Source organism: Hyalella azteca, unplaced genomic scaffold (assembly GCF_000764305.2).
Source record: "Hyalella azteca isolate HAZT.00-mixed unplaced genomic scaffold, Hazt_2.0.2 contig14656, whole genome shotgun sequence".
NCBI lineage: Eukaryota > Metazoa > Arthropoda > Malacostraca > Amphipoda > Hyalellidae > Hyalella > Hyalella azteca.
In genome coordinates, this window is record NW_025944533.1 from 397120 (window position 1) to 418186 (window position 21067).

At 35.1% G+C, this 21067-nt stretch overlaps 1 protein-coding gene across 2 annotated transcripts in view; it reads right to left on the reverse strand.

Annotated features, from left to right (window-relative positions):
- Nucleotides 1-10261: 10261 nt before the first annotated feature.
- Nucleotides 10262-21067, reverse strand: part of LOC108667413 (homeobox protein abdominal-A homolog) — a 43643-nt gene continuing 32837 nt past the window's right edge. For both annotated transcript variants that reach the window (XM_047884118.1, XM_018154436.2), the window contains 2 exons: nucleotides 17090-17238; nucleotides 10262-10779 (listed from right to left, as the gene is read on the reverse strand). In XM_047884118.1, coding sequence (XP_047740074.1) covers nucleotides 10453-10779; nucleotides 17090-17238 — 476 coding nt within the window. In that variant the 3' untranslated portion in view covers nucleotides 10262-10452. The remainder of the gene's footprint in view (nucleotides 10780-17089; nucleotides 17239-21067) is intronic.

A 21067-nucleotide genomic window follows, 5' to 3' on the forward strand; every position in this document is an offset into this window, starting at 1 on the left:
AACACCATTGGAAATATAGCAGCTAGTGCACCCTGAATACGGCCTGCCGTTACTCTGAGATGCTTGAAATAGGTTCGGTATTATGATAGCATCCGCTGTTAGTTCCACACTGTGGAGCTTTTGCGTGCGTGAACGTACGAAACGCGGTCGAAATACGAAGTATGCAGACTGATGTCATTATAGATAGTATATAGTATATCAGTACCTACTTAATTTGTCAGTTTAGGTACAACGAAATTAAATTTCATCTATTGGCGCATTGAAAAGACTTAAGAGGTAAATCTACAGATAAAACTGCATACACGATTTGATAAAAAGATTTTTTAACATTTTCTTCTTTGTAAAATATCGATTAAAAATGTCAAAATTAGGACGTAGTAGGTACGTTGACTATTATAGTTTAGAAGCACTATTAGAACGAAAAATAAAGGGAATTTAAAATTGCCTAGTTCATGTTATCAAAAATAATTAATCTTGCATATAGACAAACGATGCCTTAAATTCGTAACTCTTGAACCGAAGCCAAATCTGGTTTCGGCTGTGATATCATTGAGTTAAATTCGGCCCAGCGCAATACTTTTGATACTGACAGCCCTATTGAGTTTCCGGGGCTGTGAAGCAATTTCGCAGGTTCATTTTCGTACAGCAGGACTCTTTATTGAGGGTCATAACTTGCTCGGTCCATCGTGTTCCAAGGACAGGAACATTTGCATCCGTTTAAGCTGAATTCGTTTTGTGAAGGCCGACACATTGGTGAGACGAATATTAAGAGTAAGGCTCGCTCTGATGAAAAAATTAATGCGATTATTAAATTGAATATTGTGTAAGTTTTAAATGCTTTTGAACGGAGTCTTACATGTGATTATTAACTTGCAACGTAGTTAATCGTTGGAGAAATTTACAGAAAGAAAAAAATTAAAAAATTGCTTCAAGCAATACTATGACATATTTTTATATGTAGAAGTTACTATATCTTAGGCTGGAATCCATTGAATGAATTAAGATATATCAACATACGGCAAAAAAATTGTCTAGTGTAACAAGAAAATGTGAAATGTTCGAATACGTATGACCACACGGAAATACCATGATAATGAAATATTAGGTTATAAAATTATGCCATATCCTACTTTTTATTTCCTCGAAGGTCTTTGTTTTTTTAGATTTTTTTCGAGAATGTAAAATATTAAATAAATATCGAAACTTTGTTTACTTAACCCGCCTAGACTACCCTGAAAATTCGCACCATTTTCTGTAGCTACCGAAAGTTGCGCTGCAATGACGTTAGGGAGCAGCACTGTCTGGAGACCTGTCTGGGGTGGAGGGAGTGAGGAAGAGGGAGATGAAGGAGGGAGTTAGAAATGGTAGGAGTATGAAGGGAAAAGATTAAAGAGGATACATGGAGAAATAGGATAGATATGTGTAAGATGAAAGGTTGTAAGCAAGAGTAGGTAGTGTGAAAACTGTTGGGGATGCCAAAGTAAACCAGAGGAACGGAAAAAAGATCGTGGATGTGGGGGAAGAGAAGCTAGGGAGTGTAGGGGAGAATGGGAGGCTTAAAGGGAGAACTAGACCCAGCACCACACGAAGATCCTACCGGGAGAACGTCTCATGCACAAAACTTGAATTTTAAAATATATGTCTCACAGATATATCTGGAATATTGCTTGCATTTTTTCGTATTTACGTCATCAAAAGAACGATAAAAATTAATAATCAATTGTTATTTTTTATTACGTCATAGCTTTAGTTTCCCAAAAATCTACATCTTGGAATATCATGAGAAGAAATTAGTTTGAATATTCATTTCCATGCGACGGTTATTCTTCTATAAACCTCTGAAATAACTAATATGTATTAATCATAAATAAATAAAATGCGAACACAAACCGTTTTTATTTTAAAAATTCAATGTCAAATCTCCAGGACATTATCCCCTAAAATATTACGCTCTTTTCAAACTCACAGCACTAAAATAATTTTGAGAAGAGAACCTTCTTTTAAAATGAGCTCGTGTTAAATATGTGCATCAACTCCAACACCAAAATGAATACTGACGAGGAAGTAGGGATTCGTTTCAGTTTCATGGTTTGGCGCATTATCAGTTGCGGTTTCCTTATGAACTTGACCGTGGGACGAAGTGAACGACAACGAGTTAATGCCAGAACCCTTTGGAAGCAAAAAGAAAGGCCCAAAATTTTACCTGGAACCAGTATCGCAATGCAGCTCTCCTTGAAATTTGTGAGGAAATGAAAATTTTAATGATTTTTTCCTCACCGCGCTAGTTTTGGTCTCATGAAACACAAATAATATTGTCACATCTCACTTCACGATTCATATTACATAAATTCTGAACACCTTGAAGCCGACTGCAATGAATGCAACATATACGTAAAGTATAAAATGAATTTTTGATTGTGCTTCTCATTTTCAACAATTTTACTAGGTACATCTTTATGGGCAATAGCAGATAGACTATGATGTCTTTTTCTGGTTTAGATTTTACTGGAAGGATTTGATAAGAATTTTTATTTTTCGCCATCATTTCTCATCATAAGGCCGTTTTCATTTACGTTCGATTCTTAGTTGTTCTGAAAAAAGTAGTCCAGTAAAATGTTTTTTATGGATCGAAACTTGTATGCTCCTAAAATCAAATTTCACTAATGCGATTTTCGGTTTCCTTCAAGTCTATTTTATTGATGAAAAACTTACATGTAAAAACTCAAACAATGTGTGGCCTAATTTTTAAAGCTATTTAGTAGCAGCAGGTCACTTTCATTTAATATCTCCGAGAAAAATTTCATATACTGTTATGTGATCATAATTATCATTGACCATTTGTTATTGTAAATTCACAAAGACTATAAACTGATAGATATGAATCAATAAAATTATCCAGGCTGAGGAGCAGTTTGCTCCATTAGCAATTAGTGACAAGAGTTCAGTGAAAGTCTACGGATATTGGGGCTAACATTTACTTTACTTGTGTTGTCTGATTTTAATTCATAGAAGTTTCTAGATATAATCCGAATTTTGTATGTGTATAATCTAACACACATATATTGCGAAGAAAAATTAGTTAATTCATTTACCTTCGTTATCGATGTCCGATGAATGATTTTTGTAGGACAAAAGTTATTCACATTTTCGATTGAGGGGTAGAAGCCTTGCATTTCTGGCGCTTAGGTTAATCTTTGTAGTACTACGATGAACGACCAGAAGTTCATATAACCAAAAGTTCATAAAGAAATTTTTCTTCGAAGTTGAACGAGTGTTTCGAGCTTTTTTGGTCATTTCGAGGGAAATATTGTGAAATCATTCCAAATTTTTTATTCAAACAGGAAAAAATCTTGTCGGATCTAGAGACGAGAAGTAGCAATAATTCAAGCTATTGCTGCTCCTTCAGTTTTCAGACAAGAACTTTGAAGATTTTTTCCTAGAGAGATGAATCTGAACTTAGAATATCCATGAGAAAAACTATTGACAAACTGAAACTCCTTATACGTCAGGGTCTGAGCTCTATTAATATTCAGGCAAGTATACTTATATGCCCAATCCATGAGAAATATAATTGAGATATTGAAATGATCATGGTGATGAATATCATTTTTCAAATTACTATGCCTATACATACAGGCCATTAATACACATCCTTCTTTATTTCACTGTTTTGAGAGCAAACTCTATCTATAATTGACAGTTCAGTCGAAAAGCATAAAAAAAGCCTTGAGGCATGCATAAGTTTAGGTAATTGTTTGTAAAAAAATGTGGTGATTTTTTCACACGTAATATATGCATAAATAAAAACGTTGAAGTGTGCATTAGTTTAGGCAATTGCTTGTGTAAAAATTGTGGTTGTTTTTTTCATGCACGATATTTTTTTTCATGCAACGAATCATGTTTTTTCTGGATTCGTTGAATGCCGGATGTGTACAGATCATAATATTGAGGCAACTCAAGTTCAGGTTACTTAATCTTGATGCTTTTCTGCATATGCCACTTGTGATAAATGGAACTTTAAACTTGAACATATGTAGCTATGATGATTTATATTGGCGGACGGTATTTTAGAAGAAAAACATATCCATAAAATACAGGAATGTTATAAATATTATACTTTTCGTGATCTGAAACCCAAGAATTTAATTTAAATATTTCACTGGGATCACTCATAAAAAATTATTAAGCTCCCAGCAATCAGACAACTTTTTGAAAAGGAAGGTCGCTTCCAAAACTTCAAATGAAGTGCTAAGTCTCCAACTTTTAGGACAAATTTAATCCTAACATTCCATGAAGAATTTTTCAGGTCCATTAAAAATACTTGTGGATACTGTCCGAAAAGTCCAAGAATCATATCTTCATAAGAAAGTGTCTGTAGATATCCTCTACATACATTGTAATTATGGCGCTTCTAATAATTAATTTCGACGAAATAGTTTGAAAGGACACACAAATTGATTTGTACAATATTTTCTGGCATTCTACTTTTATTATTTTCGACTACAATTTACATATTCTGGTTCATATGAGAACTCCCATTGAAGTTTATCAAAGTAAATTCTGTTCGAGAGAGACANGATCGAAACTTGTATGCTCCTAAAATCAAATTTCACTAATGCGATTTTCGGTTTCCTTCAAGTCTATTTTATTGATGAAAAACTTACATGTAAAAACTCAAACAATGTGTGGCCTAATTTTTAAAGCTATTTAGTAGCAGCAGGTCACTTTCATTTAATATCTCCGAGAAAAATTTCATATACTGTTATGTGATCATAATTATCATTGACCATTTGTTATTGTAAATTCACAAAGACTATAAACTGATAGATATGAATCAATAAAATTATCCAGGCTGAGGAGCAGTTTGCTCCATTAGCAATTAGTGACAAGAGTTCAGTGAAAGTCTACGGATATTGGGGCTAACATTTACTTTACTTGTGTTGTATGATTTTAATCATAGAAGCTTCCGGATATTCAAGATTTTGTTTGTGCATAATATAACACACAAATATTGTCGACGAAAAATTTGTTCATTAATTCATCTTTGTTGAGTTTATTGGCAATTATGAAAAATTATTGATGCTTATGCATGGTTTTTGAAAGACAAAATTTATTCACCTTTCGATTGAGCGGAGAAGCCTAGCAATGCTCACGCATAGGTTAAATCGCTCTCAATCTTTGTATTGCTACGAAGATCGACCAAAAGTTTTTATAATAAAAAATAATTTAATTCAGTTCAAAATATTGTTTCCCATTTTGCTATCGTTAGAAAGCTATAGCTTTGCACAATACAATGTTATTGTATGTATAAAAGTAGTATCGCTTAAAAATCTCACATAAGCTAACGTATAGTTCTGCAAACATCAATTCCATGAAATAGGATGGCGCTTTAGAAAACGGAAATTGCTCTTTTCTTGCTCGCCCTGCTTTCTGAATGGTTCCCATTTCAATTGTATTTTAACGAGTCGGCCAAATTTCAGTCCAAGCAATTCGGCTTCAAAGTTGAAAGAGTGTTTCAAGCTTTTTCTAGTCATTTCAAGAAAAAAATGTATGTCTTCATCAAGTTTTCGTATGAAATCTTTCCAAATTTTTTATTCAAACAGAAGAAATTCTCGTCGGAACTATCAATTGAACTATTATGCCATTAGAATTCATAGCGAGGTCAACATAAATACTAGTATACTAGTTATCAGAGACGAAAGTAGCTATAATTCATACTATTTCTGCCCCAACGCAGTTTTCAGTCGAGAATTTGAAAGATTTTTTTTTCATAGGAAGGTGAATCTGAGCTTAGAAGATCCGTGAAAAAAACTATTGAGGTCTGAGTTCTATTAACATGCAGGCAAATTTATTTATATGAAAAAACCATGAGAATTATAATTGAGATATTTAAATTATCATGGTAGTGAATATCGCTTAGAAATTACTGTCTATACATACAGAGCATGGATGCACACGCTCCTCTATTTCGCTCAATTTTCAGAGCTCAACTCTATCTTTAATTATTGACACTTGAATCGAAAAGCATAAATAAAAGCGCTGAGGCATGCATTAGTGCAGTTAATTGTTTGTGAAAAATTGTGGTTATTTTATCACGTACTGTAAAAGCATAAATAAAAGCGTTGAGGCTTGCATTAGTATAGGTAATTGTGAAAAAGTTGTTATTTTTTTCCTTCGCGATAATCGCGCTGGAGTCGTTGTATGCCGGATGAGTACTTATAATATTGAGGCATCTCAAGTCATAATCAAGTAACTTAATCTTGATACTTTTCTGCATATGCCACATGGAAGCACATAACTTTAAACTTGAACAGATGCAGCTATGATGATTTAGATTGGCGGATGATATTTTAAAAGAAAAAAATCCATAAATTACGGGAATATCATAAATATTATATTTTGTGATCTGAAATCAAAGAATTTAATTTAAATGTTTCGCTGGGATCACTCGTAAAAAATTATTAAGTTCCCAGCAATCAGACAATTTTTTAAAAAGGAAGGTCGCTTCCAAAAATTTCCAATGAAGTGCTAAGTCTCCAACTTTTAGGACAAAATTTAATCCTCACATTCCGTGAAGAATTTTTCAGGACCATTAAAAATACAAGTGGATTATGGCCGAAAAGTCCAAGAATCATATCTTCATAAGAAAGTGTCTGTAGATATCCTCTACATACATTGTAATTATGGCGCTTCTAATAATTAATTTCGACGAAATAGTTTGAAAGGACACACAAATTGATTTGTACAATATTTTCTGGCATTCTACTTTTATTATTTTCGACTACAATTTACATATTCTGGTTCATATGAGAACTCCCATTGAAGTTTATCAAAGTAAATTCTGTTCGAGAGAGACCCCTTTCCACAGCACACAACTTAAATCGGAAGTCAACAACATGAGCACATACAGTGAATTTGCAGAGACTCGGGAGATAACGATTAGTCAATTGCTTAAGCTCTAAAACTTTAAATAATGAATTTTGTCTCGAAATTTTGGAAAATGTATTTTACAGTAAAGTATGAAAATTGTTCAAGTTGAGCGATTGGCATTATAGGACAATTATTTCAGCACGTCAGGACTGTATGATGATAGATAAGCATCTTCTAAAATTGCCTGTAGCAAATATGAGAAAAAATGTGAAATTACCTATTCAGCCGAAATAACGATATATGGAATTTTTACATTGAGTAAATTCAATAAAGAAAATTTCACGGTATAGATTTATTCCGGGAATTGATTTCCTCTGATTGGAAGCTTTGTCAAAAATTATATATGTTGCCTGTGAAAACCAATGAAGATTTAATGTTTTATTCATCTACAGTATCTTTGTCTTTGACTGTGAGAAGTTCCATGAAAAATAAAAATGGCACTCATCAAAGTAGTTAAAAAAATTCACTTAAATTCTTGTCTTGTCTGGCAAGATTTCACGAGAGTTCCACAATTCATTTTTTCCTTTGAACACTCGTGCAAAGAAAATTTTAATTAATTGATTTTTCGCACATTCTACTCTAAAGCATGTTAATTATAGTTACAATTATTCCTGCTTATCAAGGATTTGAGTTACATTTCTTAAATACGTGATATAATTTACTGAATATTTTTAGCGCCCAGCTACAAATTCTTGGTTAATCGAATATTTTAGTACGCACAATTTCCTTGAGTTATTAAAAAATTCCTTCGTAATGCAGGTTCCCTTTCCTATTAACAAACTATTACACTCACTATTTGAGCCGCATCAAACATTAAAAAATTCATGCACGGCTCCCATATTTCCATTCGCAACTTAAATATTGAATCTACCCTCTAACCAGCAGAAGAAATCATGACAACTACATAACATTTTAAACTATTCTGAGATGAACTGAGTGACCACAACGAACTCATTTCAAAATTACATAACATGGAAATTCTCTCATAACAGGCTAACAGAGAAGGAACCAATCCTACCGAGTTCTAAAATATATAGTTGTATTGAAAGAACAAACAATTTTACTGCATAACATAAACTTAATCTGCAGGTTCGATTACATCGATCAGTCAACAAATAACGGAAACATCCTCAGTGTAACATTTCATGGATATGGTGTTAAACATTCTGTATGTATGAAAGAAGTTAGGCTCTTGTTTAAAAAATCTGAGAATTTAGCTTTGGATCATATTATTGCCAAATATCTGACCAAAATTCTCAATAATTCCTTGGTCTTACAGACAATTACGTATAAGAGTATCATTAGTAATTATGTAAGAAAAAACAACCGTTGATTAATCCATAGCTACGATAAAACTATCAATAGACGAGACAAAGTATTTACATATTTACGTCGGGACTATTATTAAGTTAAGTAAGTTCAGTAGCCTGATTGTGGAGCGGTGCTCGTTGGTAGCCAAGAACGACTTTCGACTTGAGCAGATTTTTTTTATTCCGTAGCGAAATGGATACATTGGGCAATCAATGCGCAATCTAGTCGAACGGGTCAGTGAAAGTTCATATTTCTCAGATCAATTGTTAAGATTATTAAGAACTGTCAAAGAATATTGTATTTTCCCAGATGCACAACAAAACTAAACTATCATTCAGTGGAAGTCATGGCTTGGCTAAATTCTAAGGATGGTCGCGGTTGCAATTTAAACTATTTGTGATTACATGTATCAAGAAGCATTATACGTAATTGTTCTATGTAAAAATTAGAACCATTTTGATGTTTATATTGCGCAGAAAGCTTACCTCAACTGACTACGGAGATATCCTGCCCTAAAGCTATCGAACAACATTTATAGTTAGAAGAAAATGTACGTACATACGGCTAAGAAGGACACGTTCTGGATACTATCAAGTTTTGAAAACTTATACGGGGAATTCATGATGGTACTCTGTACTGATGAAATAATATTCAAACTAAATTTGGATAGGAGGTCAGTGATAAAGGCGAAAATGTAGTTAGAAATAAGTAGCTTATTGGATGAGCAAGCTATCTTCAGGATACACGTGTAAAGGCTTTAATTGTTACACCAAGTTACGTATAATTTTTTGTTATAATAACGATGGTCAAACATGGCAGTTATAAGAGTGTATTCCTGTAAAATATATTTTTCAACGGCAATTTCGCTATGAAGCAAACTTCCGAAAAGGGGAAGAAATTACTGATTCGACATTCACACAGTGAAACAATAATTAACCGTTCAGTTCATTTATAGATTTCACGCTTTTCCAACTTACGACAACAAACATATTGATTACTCAACATTTGAAATAGAATTACTGTGAATCTAAAATGCACAATAAATACATACATATAAAATTACAGTAAGTTTTAAAGTTCCTATTGGATACATGTTTGCAAATCACTGACATGAGCATGGATACACTCGGCCACAGCTCCACGGCAAGAATTCATGTTTGTTTTAAGAGTTCCGAGTTGAAAACAGAACCCGGTTTTTATCAAGAAAACTTATAGGATTTGCCAAAAAAAAATTCAATTACAATGGGTGATAATTTGGTTGTCAGACTAATTTTAAAATGTTCTAATTTTCATTTGTAGATGCGAGATATCCTACAATATATATTTCAATTTTCATAGGTCAAAAAAGTAGAGCACACAAAAATAAATACTTGAAGACAATACAAACTGATGCAATATTGAAATCAATTCTATTATTTCGTGACACGCTCTCATTAACGCCCAAACTCACTATGAATAAATGAAGAAGGGAATGTTAATAGAAGATCAAATTGGTTTGCTATTGAGTGACGATTTTGGTCTGAAGTAAAACTAGGTAATAAGACAAAATTTTTCGGTCATTCAGTCATCCTATGAGAACATGGAGTTTTGCCGAAGAGGATTGTAATTCCTCTCTATACTAACTGAATCAATTCAACTGCGTGAACGATGGCAAAAATGAATCATTCTAGCTTAGCTCCTAAATGACAATGTACAACTTATGGTAAGACATCTAAGTTACATATAGCGTTAATAATTCGTCAAGAGAGGTATTTGGCAATATACGCAAGGAGAATCCCTCCGATTGCTCTCCATTTACAATATATTTTGCAAATGAGACTGCACTTCGCGGCGCAGAATTGCTTCTATTATTGCACGGAAACTTTCAGTGAAATATCTACATTGATAGTCTCGAATTATGGCTGCTGCTAGCGGTAGTTTTATTTTTTGGATCTTCGAACACTAATAATAAATCTACTTTATCATAAATCGCCCTTCTTTTCTTATCATGGCATTGATGGATGATGAAGTAAAATGAACAACAATTGAAGGGTTTGCTTAGACCAACATATACCTAAGCGATCATGGATCAAACGCAATGCAAACGTGGTTGCGCTCCGTACAAGATTCATATCGAAAATCACCAGCGATTTATAAATGGTCTTCACATTGAATGGCCACTGGCAATGCGATGGTGATTTTCGATATGGTTGGTTCATCGGGACAAGAAGGTTAAGTCACGATTTTGCCATCAACTGATAGCCCACTACCAGAAATATCCCCACCACCATGTATGGGTGGTGGATTGGTAGGAGTGTCAGGTCCACCGTTGCTACTTAGTGAATGACTGTTGTTGTTGGTAGAGCTGTTGTTTGGGGTGCCGTTACTGCCGTTGCTGCTGGTACTGCTGCTGCTGTTGCTGGCGTTATCTTTGTTTTTATCTTTGTTGTCCTTTTTCTCCTGTTCGTCTCGTTCCCTGCGCACTTGTTCATTGATTTCTTTCACCGCCCGCAGCTCCTTCTTCAACTTCATACGCCTATTTTGGAACCAAATTTTAACCTGCGAACAAAAATATGGAATTAGTTGGTTGAAATATTAACATCAACATTACAGTCTCACATGCAAATAGATTATCCTCTTTTATCATTATTAATGTTTTAATTATGTTATTATATTAATTATTTAATAATTAATACATTATTGAAAAAATATTTGCTTGTGGTGGAGTAAAATCTGATGTTAGTCTTTAAGACGAACTTTTATTAAGGATGTCCTGTCTGATGATGCCATATATGGTAAGAAATGATTCACGATTCATTTGGGCGGATTATGAAAAAATAGCTCAACATGATATTAAAAGATTTTGCGGTGAATAGAAGGTTTTGAAAATTACAATGACATCTCAGAATAATGATGAAACTCCTAAACTAACCTAACTTGAACCTTTATACATATCACACACACCTTACGACGATTCATTTAAATATTATGAAGCCAACTACAGCAGCGCTACTCCCCAAACAACGCAAAGAAATGCACTGGTGGTCTTTGGTTATCGTGAGGCAGATTTTGAAGCAGGAAGTGCCTTACTTCCTCAGAGGCAACAACACGGAGAAGAATATAGCACCTTCTGGCAACCTAAGGGCGTCTAAGGTCCACCCTCCCTTGATTGTAGCCTTACTTCCCTCGACCGCCGTCTCACTTCAACGGCGGCAGCGATCTTCGCCGAAGCCTTCGATTTTCTGTCTCACAATGGAAGACGCTCGGGTTGTGGTTTAAGATAAAATGCACAATTGTTAATTGAACCACAAAAAAAACTGATTCTGACTTCGGAAATGTTTGGCGTTTTTATGGAAGAATTTTAGTTTTGAGACGTAAAACTACTTTGCCGTCTATTTTTGGGCAAAAAATCAGCTGTTGGAGAATGCTGTCTTAAACATTAATAACAGATACAGTACATTCAAAATTTTACATTTCAATGAGATAACTGCTTGACATTGCTCTGGGAAGGGCAAGGGCAAGTAATTGACCTCTCATTGACCTCTCCCTTTGTTGATTTGTTGAAGTCAGAAAAATGAACACCTCCTCTCTACTAAATGAGTACGTCGTAAAGAAATAATAGTTGATATCAATGGACGTTAAATTATTTCGTCGGCGAATATTGTCATAAATACATTATTATGAATTTTTCTGATGGCTAAACGGAATTGAAAACTTTTAATTAAATACATAATCATATATTAATTCCATTCATAGCTTATTCGATAGCCCATAAATTTTCATCGTTCACGGAAATTGGACGCTTAATGAATCTAACGGCCTACTCACTTTTCGCAAGGCCATGTTTTTTACCGTATGTAATTTTGCATCTTCCTTTTCATTTATCTCCTCGTCCCATCTTTTACAGAAATGTATAGTATTTAATGAAATTTTATTGCAAAGATAAACTCTGTTTATTACCTGTGCAAAAGCATTTTGCCTTAATCTAAGTTATCATGTTCTAATACTTATTTCGTTATTCATTTTCGTTATCTGTCAATAAAGTTGCACGCTACTTCTGTTCCCCCATAGTTTGCTCGTTTTCATCTCCCTCCTTCACTCCAAGAATTTATTCATCATCATGCAGTCATTTATTTGATAAATTCCCATCTCCAATCATCGTTCCAATTACCGCTAAGAGCTTTCTTTCTCGCTTTCCTCAGCTGTTATTCCTCTCTACCGTTGAGCTCTTTATAGGAACCGCTCTTCAATTCCTTCTTCCTCTCTACCGTTGAGCTCTTTACTAGCCGCTCTTCACTTCCTTCTTCCTCTCTACCATTGAGCTCTTTAGGAACCGCTCTTCACTTCCTTCTTCTCTACTATTAAGCTCTTTGGGAACCGCTCTTCACTTTCTTCTTCCTCTCTACCATTGAGCTCTTAATACTAGCCGCTCTTCACTCCCTTTGCCCTCCGGCCGCTGGTCGCCCGAGATTCTCGTTTTCTTTGAATCAGTTTTTCTGCGCACGAAATCTTCCTTGGCTGCCACGATAATTATTCTGGGAGTGACTGAGAATGTTTTAAGATTTGAACTCAGCGAGTAATTCTGGGGAGAATAAATTATAAACAGTAACAAACGAGATGACAAATTGCGGACAGTAAATTTTCCAGTATTGTTGAAGTAGTTAAAAAGATGAATTAGATCTACGCAACTTTGAATGAAATTGCACTAGCAGTAATTCCGGCTTGGGTTTTTCGAAGGACATATTATAATTGATCTTGAAAATTTGCAGGACTTGCATTCTGAAAGCAACCTTAAATCCCGCGTGGAAACTGAAGAGATTTTAATTGCTCTAACAAACATGTTAGTATCACCACTAAAAGTAACACATGATAAGCATAGAACTTCATAGAGTAGCATAAGGAACACTAATGGCAAACTCTGACAAGAAGTTACACTTGAAAACCATTAAACAAGATGAGCAAGAAATCCCCTGTTTCGCTAGAAAATATTCGCGACACTTGCACGTTCTGTTCGTGCCACGAGGCGCCATCTATTTCCTGTAGCCTTTAGTGTGTGTGCGCAAAGAAGTCTTGCTGCAGCTGATAAACAGTGTCGTATGTTGGCCGGCCTGACAGAAAGCTTCTGGCAAAACATTGAGCACCTTTTGCTTACTTTTAATGGTCACAAGACTGTCGCAATCAGTCTGCATCCACGCAGAAAGAATTGAGCGGCGCGGGAGCGAAACATGCGGTCAATGGTTAAGGAGAGGCGACGTTTTTTGCAGCCATTCTAAGCATTACTTTCCGTCATCATGCATTCCTTAAATGTATTCCATTCATGCAGCAGGAATTTTTTTTTAATTTCCTAATTAATAATAATTAGCATTTTAATAACGAAATTTTTCAATTTTATGTAACATTCTTTAAAAAAAACTATATTTTGGACACGCGTCAGAAAAAGAAAAATACGAAAAGGCAGTATATCGAATGATAGTTCGAAGTATGCTGGCCCAAAACCTGATTTTTATCAATCAAGAATTGATCTAGAATTGAAGGTAGCAACTTATCAAACACGAACCCTCCAACCCCTCGAGCACAACGCTCCTTGCAAAGCTAGAAAGAGGAGCAGAACAGCCAATGAAGAGGGCGTTGTAAAACGTCTTCTCTTTCCCTATAATCACCTGAACTTTTGCAAGTGCTCCTTGAAACAAGCTATTTTATCCCAGGGGAAAATGACAACGAGGGGAGGGGGGTAGGGCTGGAGAGAGGGGATCTCATCTCTAGGGGTCAACGGGGGCAAGGGGGCTGAACCCCACAGTAAACTAATGTATAATCGATATCGGCTCGATGGGTTCATTCGCAGCACCTGCTTTGATAAAAAAACATGCGCTTGCAATGTGAGATCCAGTGAGGAAAGAAGGACGATCCGTTCTTGGAAACTTTTGAATATTGTTTTTTGCTAAGAAAAATTATATGTATATTTTCGCCAGAATATCATTAAATAATTAACATTATTCCATGTTAAGCATTTAGCTATGGGAGTTGTTATGACTCCGACTGGTATGATGCTTAAGCAAAAATTTAGTAACGAAATTACAATCTATCTGTTTTAACCAATTTTTGTCAGGCTTGTCGTTTGGTTAACTAAATTTTACTACTTGAAATCGCGTCGTGCTAATGTGAGCGACCATTGAAACATTTTTGTAATATTCAACGGACTGATAAAAATGGATCTACCTTAATCCAAAACTACAAAATGTCGCCAAATTAAATCGATCAGCGATAGTACACTCTGGGTACTGAAGTTCCATAATGATTTACAGGAAAGACGTCATAATTTGTATTTTCTTGTATTATGAATGGAAAGTGGCAGGGTTCAACAAAAAAAGTGGTCCATATTTCATTGAGAGTAACATGTTGAATCTTCGCAATGGTTAATGAAGGTTTTCAGTCCTTAAATGCATTGATTGATTAAAACCGATAGGTTATTAATAACTCATCATGCGTTGATGTCAATGAAGTTATCATCATCATTGTATCATTATGACCTTACGTCCAAGATAATGCAATGATGTATAATTAACCATACTTATTCGACCATATATTGCCGTTTACTATCCGTTGCTTGCGTTATTATGCAATATTAAATGCCGCATTAAATTTGTACGGAGCACGTAAGTGAAAATCAAATCCATTTTCCTCATTCTTCGGCGCTAAGCTTATGAACACTAATAAAAATTAATGGGTGATATGGTCAAAAAGTTACACTCTGGCAGCATGTAGCACTGATACGTCCTATTTCCCGGACAAAACTGGGCCCAACTGAACCAAAGAAGGGCAAAAATACATCGATATTTGGACAAAGACGGATAAATTTCTCTGAGTGAGCTATGTAATAAAGTTCAGCGGAGGGCAAAGGCCTCGCAGACGTACGTACGTTGCTTAGGTTCAGAGCGCCGAGAAGATTGCATGTCATCGCAGGCTAATTTCCATCCCGGGACTACCCTGACTAATGCGTGATGACGCAGCACTTCACTATAAATCTCTGGGCTCGGAGTAAAAAAGTCACCGCGACTCATTTATAAACACTAAAATGGACAAATATGCGCCCACAAGTACGTAAACAGTGGCCAAATAGTGCCATTTGGGAGCGCTCAAGAGAGCCATAACATCACTTTTATAGACACGGCGCTTAGCATTTTTTTGTGAACATTGTTATGCTATAGATAGTGTCAAGTTTGGTTTATATAGTCAATTTGAAAGCTTAATTGAAACCATTAAAGAGAGATATTAATTGGTCTAAATCATTAAATAAACTATTCGAACTATAATACTATCTCTTTTTGTATTTTTCTGGAATGAATTATAATTTTTTCATGAAGCCTCTTGATTTTTTTAATTAGTTGATCTTCGCTCAGCGTGACGCCGCTGCTTCATGAAACAAGAAGATTCTATTCTGCTCTGCTAGCTTGCAATCTTTCTTATTAAATAAATCTTGAACTAAAATCTCGCTAGATGATAGGTTATAAAAAATTATCTCTATTGAATTAGAAGCATCTTTATAGAACTCATCAGATAACGGTGGCCCTCGGTGCAAAATTTCTTAAGTTATCTATCCATTAACAAGTCATCATCATAAGTAGGTATCACAAGTTGTCCAGGCTCGGTCCTCGTATATTTGCCGCTTTGCAGCTAAAAAGCTCGCTATCGGTCATTACGACGTCTAAAGACATCGTAAAATATCTCGGCACAGACGCCCTCGTCTCACACCTTCCTGCTCGGCAAACACGCGACAAATCCACGGAGGAAAAGCGTCATAAAATTCATTTCAATATCTACGGTAAAAATTCAATTAAATTTCCAATTTCCGTCGCATGAGTTGAATAAAAATGAAAAGAATGAATGAGGAATGAAATGAATTAAATTTAAAAGATTCTGATTTTAAGCTGCAATACGATTGTCTCCTTTTTGAAAATGCTGAAAATGAGATCAGCTTGAATTTTTTAAAGGATTTGTGATGATTTCTGACATGGAAGAGATAGTAGTTTGAGTGAGATGGTCGTTATATAAAACTATATTGTGAAAATATTTTCAGAGAAAACGTTTACCCATTGTCTGATGATGTGATAAATTCAAATAAAAAGTTAAAAACTTTGACAAAATATCTTTGAGCAGTTCCTCTGATCGTTTACGATCATACAGTCTTCTTGTAAGTCTCAAAGAATCATCGAATCGATTGAGTCTTAAGCGAAGATAGAGACGTCAGATCTCGAGACACAAGTTGCGTGCACAGACGATAACATCGCTAATAATTCATAAGCAGATGGAGGTGGAGCCTTAAACTTCAAGTTTCTTTATTACGCGAGTAATACGCGCACTTTTGTTCTTTGATTTCTTCTCGAGAGTTTCTCTTCAAGATAATCCACTGATAATGAGTGTCACGATGGCTCTTGGGTCATAGCTTAGAATTTTTCTTCTAACAATTTTGTTTTTAAGAATGTTATGAGTCAGCAGACCGAAGTAAAGGCTCAAAAAAATCAGAAGAACGTATTATATTGTTTGAACGAATCATTGCAATTCGAAAAATCGCACTAAAAAAATTAAAGGAAAGGTTGTACCATTTATTAACGAAGTACCGAATGATTTTAGTTAAAATTTGCATATTTCATTTCGCTTGACAGCGCAAAAACTGATTTTTAAATTAAAATTTACTCAAAACGATTACCTGTGAATCAAATTCATTGCAACCTTTTTTTGCAACTTCTCTTCTCGCCTTATAATCCCTCATACATTTTACTCTAAAGCATCATTCTAAAGCATCGCAGTATATTCAATTCCTATTAAAAAGTGAGGTATACTGAAATAACTCGGCATAACCACATGTAGTCACCTGTCGTTCTGTGAGGCAGAGGGCGTGTGCGATCTCTATCCTCCGTCGCCTCGTCAAGTAATGGTTGAAGTGAAATTCTTTCTCGAGTTCCAGAGTTTGGAATCTGGTGTAGGTCTGCCTCCCCCGGCGCCGGGGACACCCGTTCGGACCTGCGGAATGAATATTATTAGAAAAAATTTCTTAATAATAGTGAAGCTTGGTCAATGCATAATTGATTGATGCTTGGTCAATGCAATGACTAATAAGAACTCCCTATTAGAAAATTTCTTCTGAATAATGGAGCTTGGTCAATGCAATGACTAATAAAAACTACCGAAAAGACTTATCTTAATAACGTTTATCTCTAGCTTTGAGTGAATTTTCAATTTCATTTCCATTGGCATTGGTAATTATGTATTATTTCCATGGATGAATTAGAAATAGAAACACAATCCAATGTACTGTATTTGCAGCGAGGAAATATAACTAGTTTTTACGCAAATTCAAAAATTAATTTTCTTACTACTAACCTCACCCAAAAAATTTACATTTTTCTCTTTTTACTTGATATTATTTTCGACTTTCAAGACTAACTATCCAAAATACATTAGCATCTACTACTTTTCAAGAACCTGAGAATATTTCAGAGCTTATAAGTCTTTTCAATTGCTTCTTGGCGCGGCAGGCACCGAGAGCTCAGAAGCTTTCTTTGCAGCTCAATCAGGCTTTGATATTTGCCGGATGCCATACGTCAAGGCCCCGCCATTACCCGGCCTGTGGATTGTCAAGAGCTTCGAACCCTGAGCTCTGAAGTGGTGAGTGTGGCTGGCAACCTTCAACTATACGGCAAAATCAGACGGACTGCTTAACCCTATATACAAGGGTGAGTATAATGTATATACTCACCTCAGAACTCACCCAAAATATAAGGGTGATTTATGTAAAATTTCCTATATATATGCGAGTTCTACTGTCACTCGCGTAATGAATGTATATATAGCAAAATTTACTTCTTAAAAATTCATGATTCGATATAAAATCATCTTGCATGGAGGATATATATATAATTCCAGGTTTCTAAGAATGCGATCTTTATGCGAAAAATTTTGAAACTATTCGCAATTTAGGTTGAATCAAAATCAATATTCAGCTTGTTTTATCGATTCGAACTCTGAAGGAATATAAATTATTCAATGAAATAAACAGTGTAAATAAACACCATAAATTGTTATCTACACATGTACGTTTCCCATCATTGAGAGCCACTCCAAATTCATATGTTTTCGAAATATTTATCGAAGAAAAAGCAGTCCTCAAGAAAAAGGTATTAGCGAAAAGTGGCATTGATGTGGGCCTGAATTTCACTTTTTGTACTGTTTTCTCGTCATTATTTTAAAAATAATTAAAAAACTTTGAAATCTAAATACCAGATGGCACAAAATTTTAATCCTTCTTCCTTGAAATTTGAAGGCAATGACTAAAAATCATTCCCGAAAGCTGTAAAACAACATATATAACAGAGCATAATATTAGAAGTAAACCTTGTTAACTATGACTTAACGGTAACGTTTCTTTGAATTTTATACGAAGCGATGCATGGACGATGAAATTACAAATGATGCAATGGATATGCGAAACAAAATGACTGATAGAGGAAGATCGCTAACTTCAATGACTGAATACTAATGTTCACGTTAGAATTTTGCCTAAATTAAAATTATTAAATGACTCAAATAATTTTTTTAAAACAGTTTTTACATTAATTTTAACCCGAATTTCCCGAGGCAATGTCTACATTCACCATGTCAAGAGCTTCGAACCCTGAGCTCTGAAGTGGTGAGTGTGGCTGGCAACCTTCAACTATACGGTAAAATCAGACGGACTGCTTAACCCTATATTTGTGGTGAGTTCTGTTAAATCCTATATGTATGTGAATTCTCTTGTTACTCATGTAAGGAATGTCTATATAGAAATATTTCCTTGTAAAAATACATGATTCGATGTTAAATGATCTTGCCTGGAGTATATTTTTGATTGTAGGTTTCTAAGAATGCAAACGTTACGCAGAAAAATTTGAAATTATTCGAATAAATTTAGGTTGAATCACATTCATTATTCGGCTTGGTTCCATTTCTTAAGAAAAAAAGGATTAACAGAAAAGGGGATTTACATGTGCCTGAATTTCAACTACTGTTTTCACGTTATTATTTTAGGAATACATGAAAAGCTTTGAAATTGAAATACAGGATGTTACAATATTTGATCTTTTTTCCTTGAAACTTGCAGTTAATGAATAAAAATTCCGATAGCATGAAATGCACGCATATAACAAAGCATAATAAAAGTAAACCTTGTTAACTATGACTTGACTGTAACGTTTCTTTTAATTTAATGCGAAAGCGATGCATGAACGATGAAGCTACAAATGATACATTGGATATGCGAAATGAACGTGTTAAAATGACTGATAGTGGAATATAGCGCGAATTTTAATGACAGAATAGTAAGTAATCTTCGTGTTAGAATTTTACCTAAATTAAAATTCTCAAATGACAAAAAAATATTTTTTAAAACAGTTTTTATTTTAATTTTAACCCGAATTTCCCGAAAGGTCTACACCCACCCGGAGATGGAAAAGGTTCGATCATTCTAGGCCCAGAGAGCCTGGCTGCTCAAAATGAGCCATACATCAAACTAAGCGCATCCATTTAAAGAGCGCCCAGCAAATTTGCTCGCTATAAAAGGTTAGCAATCTCCAATAAGGTGCCTAATCACTGGCGTCACGCACTCTCTCAGTCTTGAGTGTCATCAGCAAGATGTGTGGTTGCCTGTTTCAAATTAAGATTTGCGCAGTAATCGAGCACAAGGCTAAACTCAATGACAGTTTTGAACGTCAATCATACGCATGAAGAAACGGGATCCATTGAAACTGTTCATAGGCAATCCGACTTGCATTTTCGAAAAGCGTTTTTTTTTTAAATCGATGGCGACAAATGTTCTTATAGCATTATGTTGCGATGCTCTAGTATATACGATTATCTAAACATGATCCTGATGGATCGGTTCTAGTATTGCGTCTAAAATTCTATGGAACAAAAATCTTTTATGACCACTTAGTCCTCAGCGTTCCATGTGTTAGGGTGAAAAACTCGTTTTACTCCCATGATCTAAGCCTTTCAAGGCCACGACTAAATGCATTGGTTGCGACAAAAAAATATCGTACCTCACTAAGAAATATGTTTACATTAACAAGAGTGATTTTTAATAATCTTTCGACGTTGAGCCAACAGAAAAATTAATTTAGTTCAAGAGAGAGTACCTAACATTAAAATAAATAAGATCTATGAATTTTAAATTAAACCCCTGCAGATATATCCTTTTATGTGGTTACAATTATCGCGGTGTGAAGCGAGAGGAAAAACTTTATGGTGCCGAACGGGTTGAACAAAAACAGCGTCACTAACCTTGAAAAAAATTCCAAAAAAAAACAATAGGAAAGCCAGAGCTGATTGTTTAAGGAAAAAGTGCCTTCTTCAAAACTCATGACCAGGCAAAAACTTGAATGCATGTGACTGGGTGATTTTTTTCTGAGGATTACTTGACCATTTCTTTCTGTGATTTGGAAATGCATCCTTAAATTCTGAGACTCATTTAGAAAAGTATCTACATGCAAGCTTAGCGATCCTATAGCACGCTTAGGGGTACCTGAACTGCGTTAAATTCGTCCCAGAGCTCGTCTGCACTCAGTTTCAAGCGTTCTGTTAGAGCCCTTGAAAGGGTTCCCAGGTTTACCATAGCCGAAGTGAACGATAACTCCCAGGTCTCTTGCATCCCATTCCACAGCCTCGGTAATGTGACCTGCGCTTGCTCGTCGACCTAATTTGTCCTCGAGATCCGTGATGTGCTTTAACAACTATAGCTCACTTTCTGGCCATGTTAACTGAATGTAGAATAAAGTAGTGCATATAATCCGGCTATTCCAACGATCAATCAAAAACT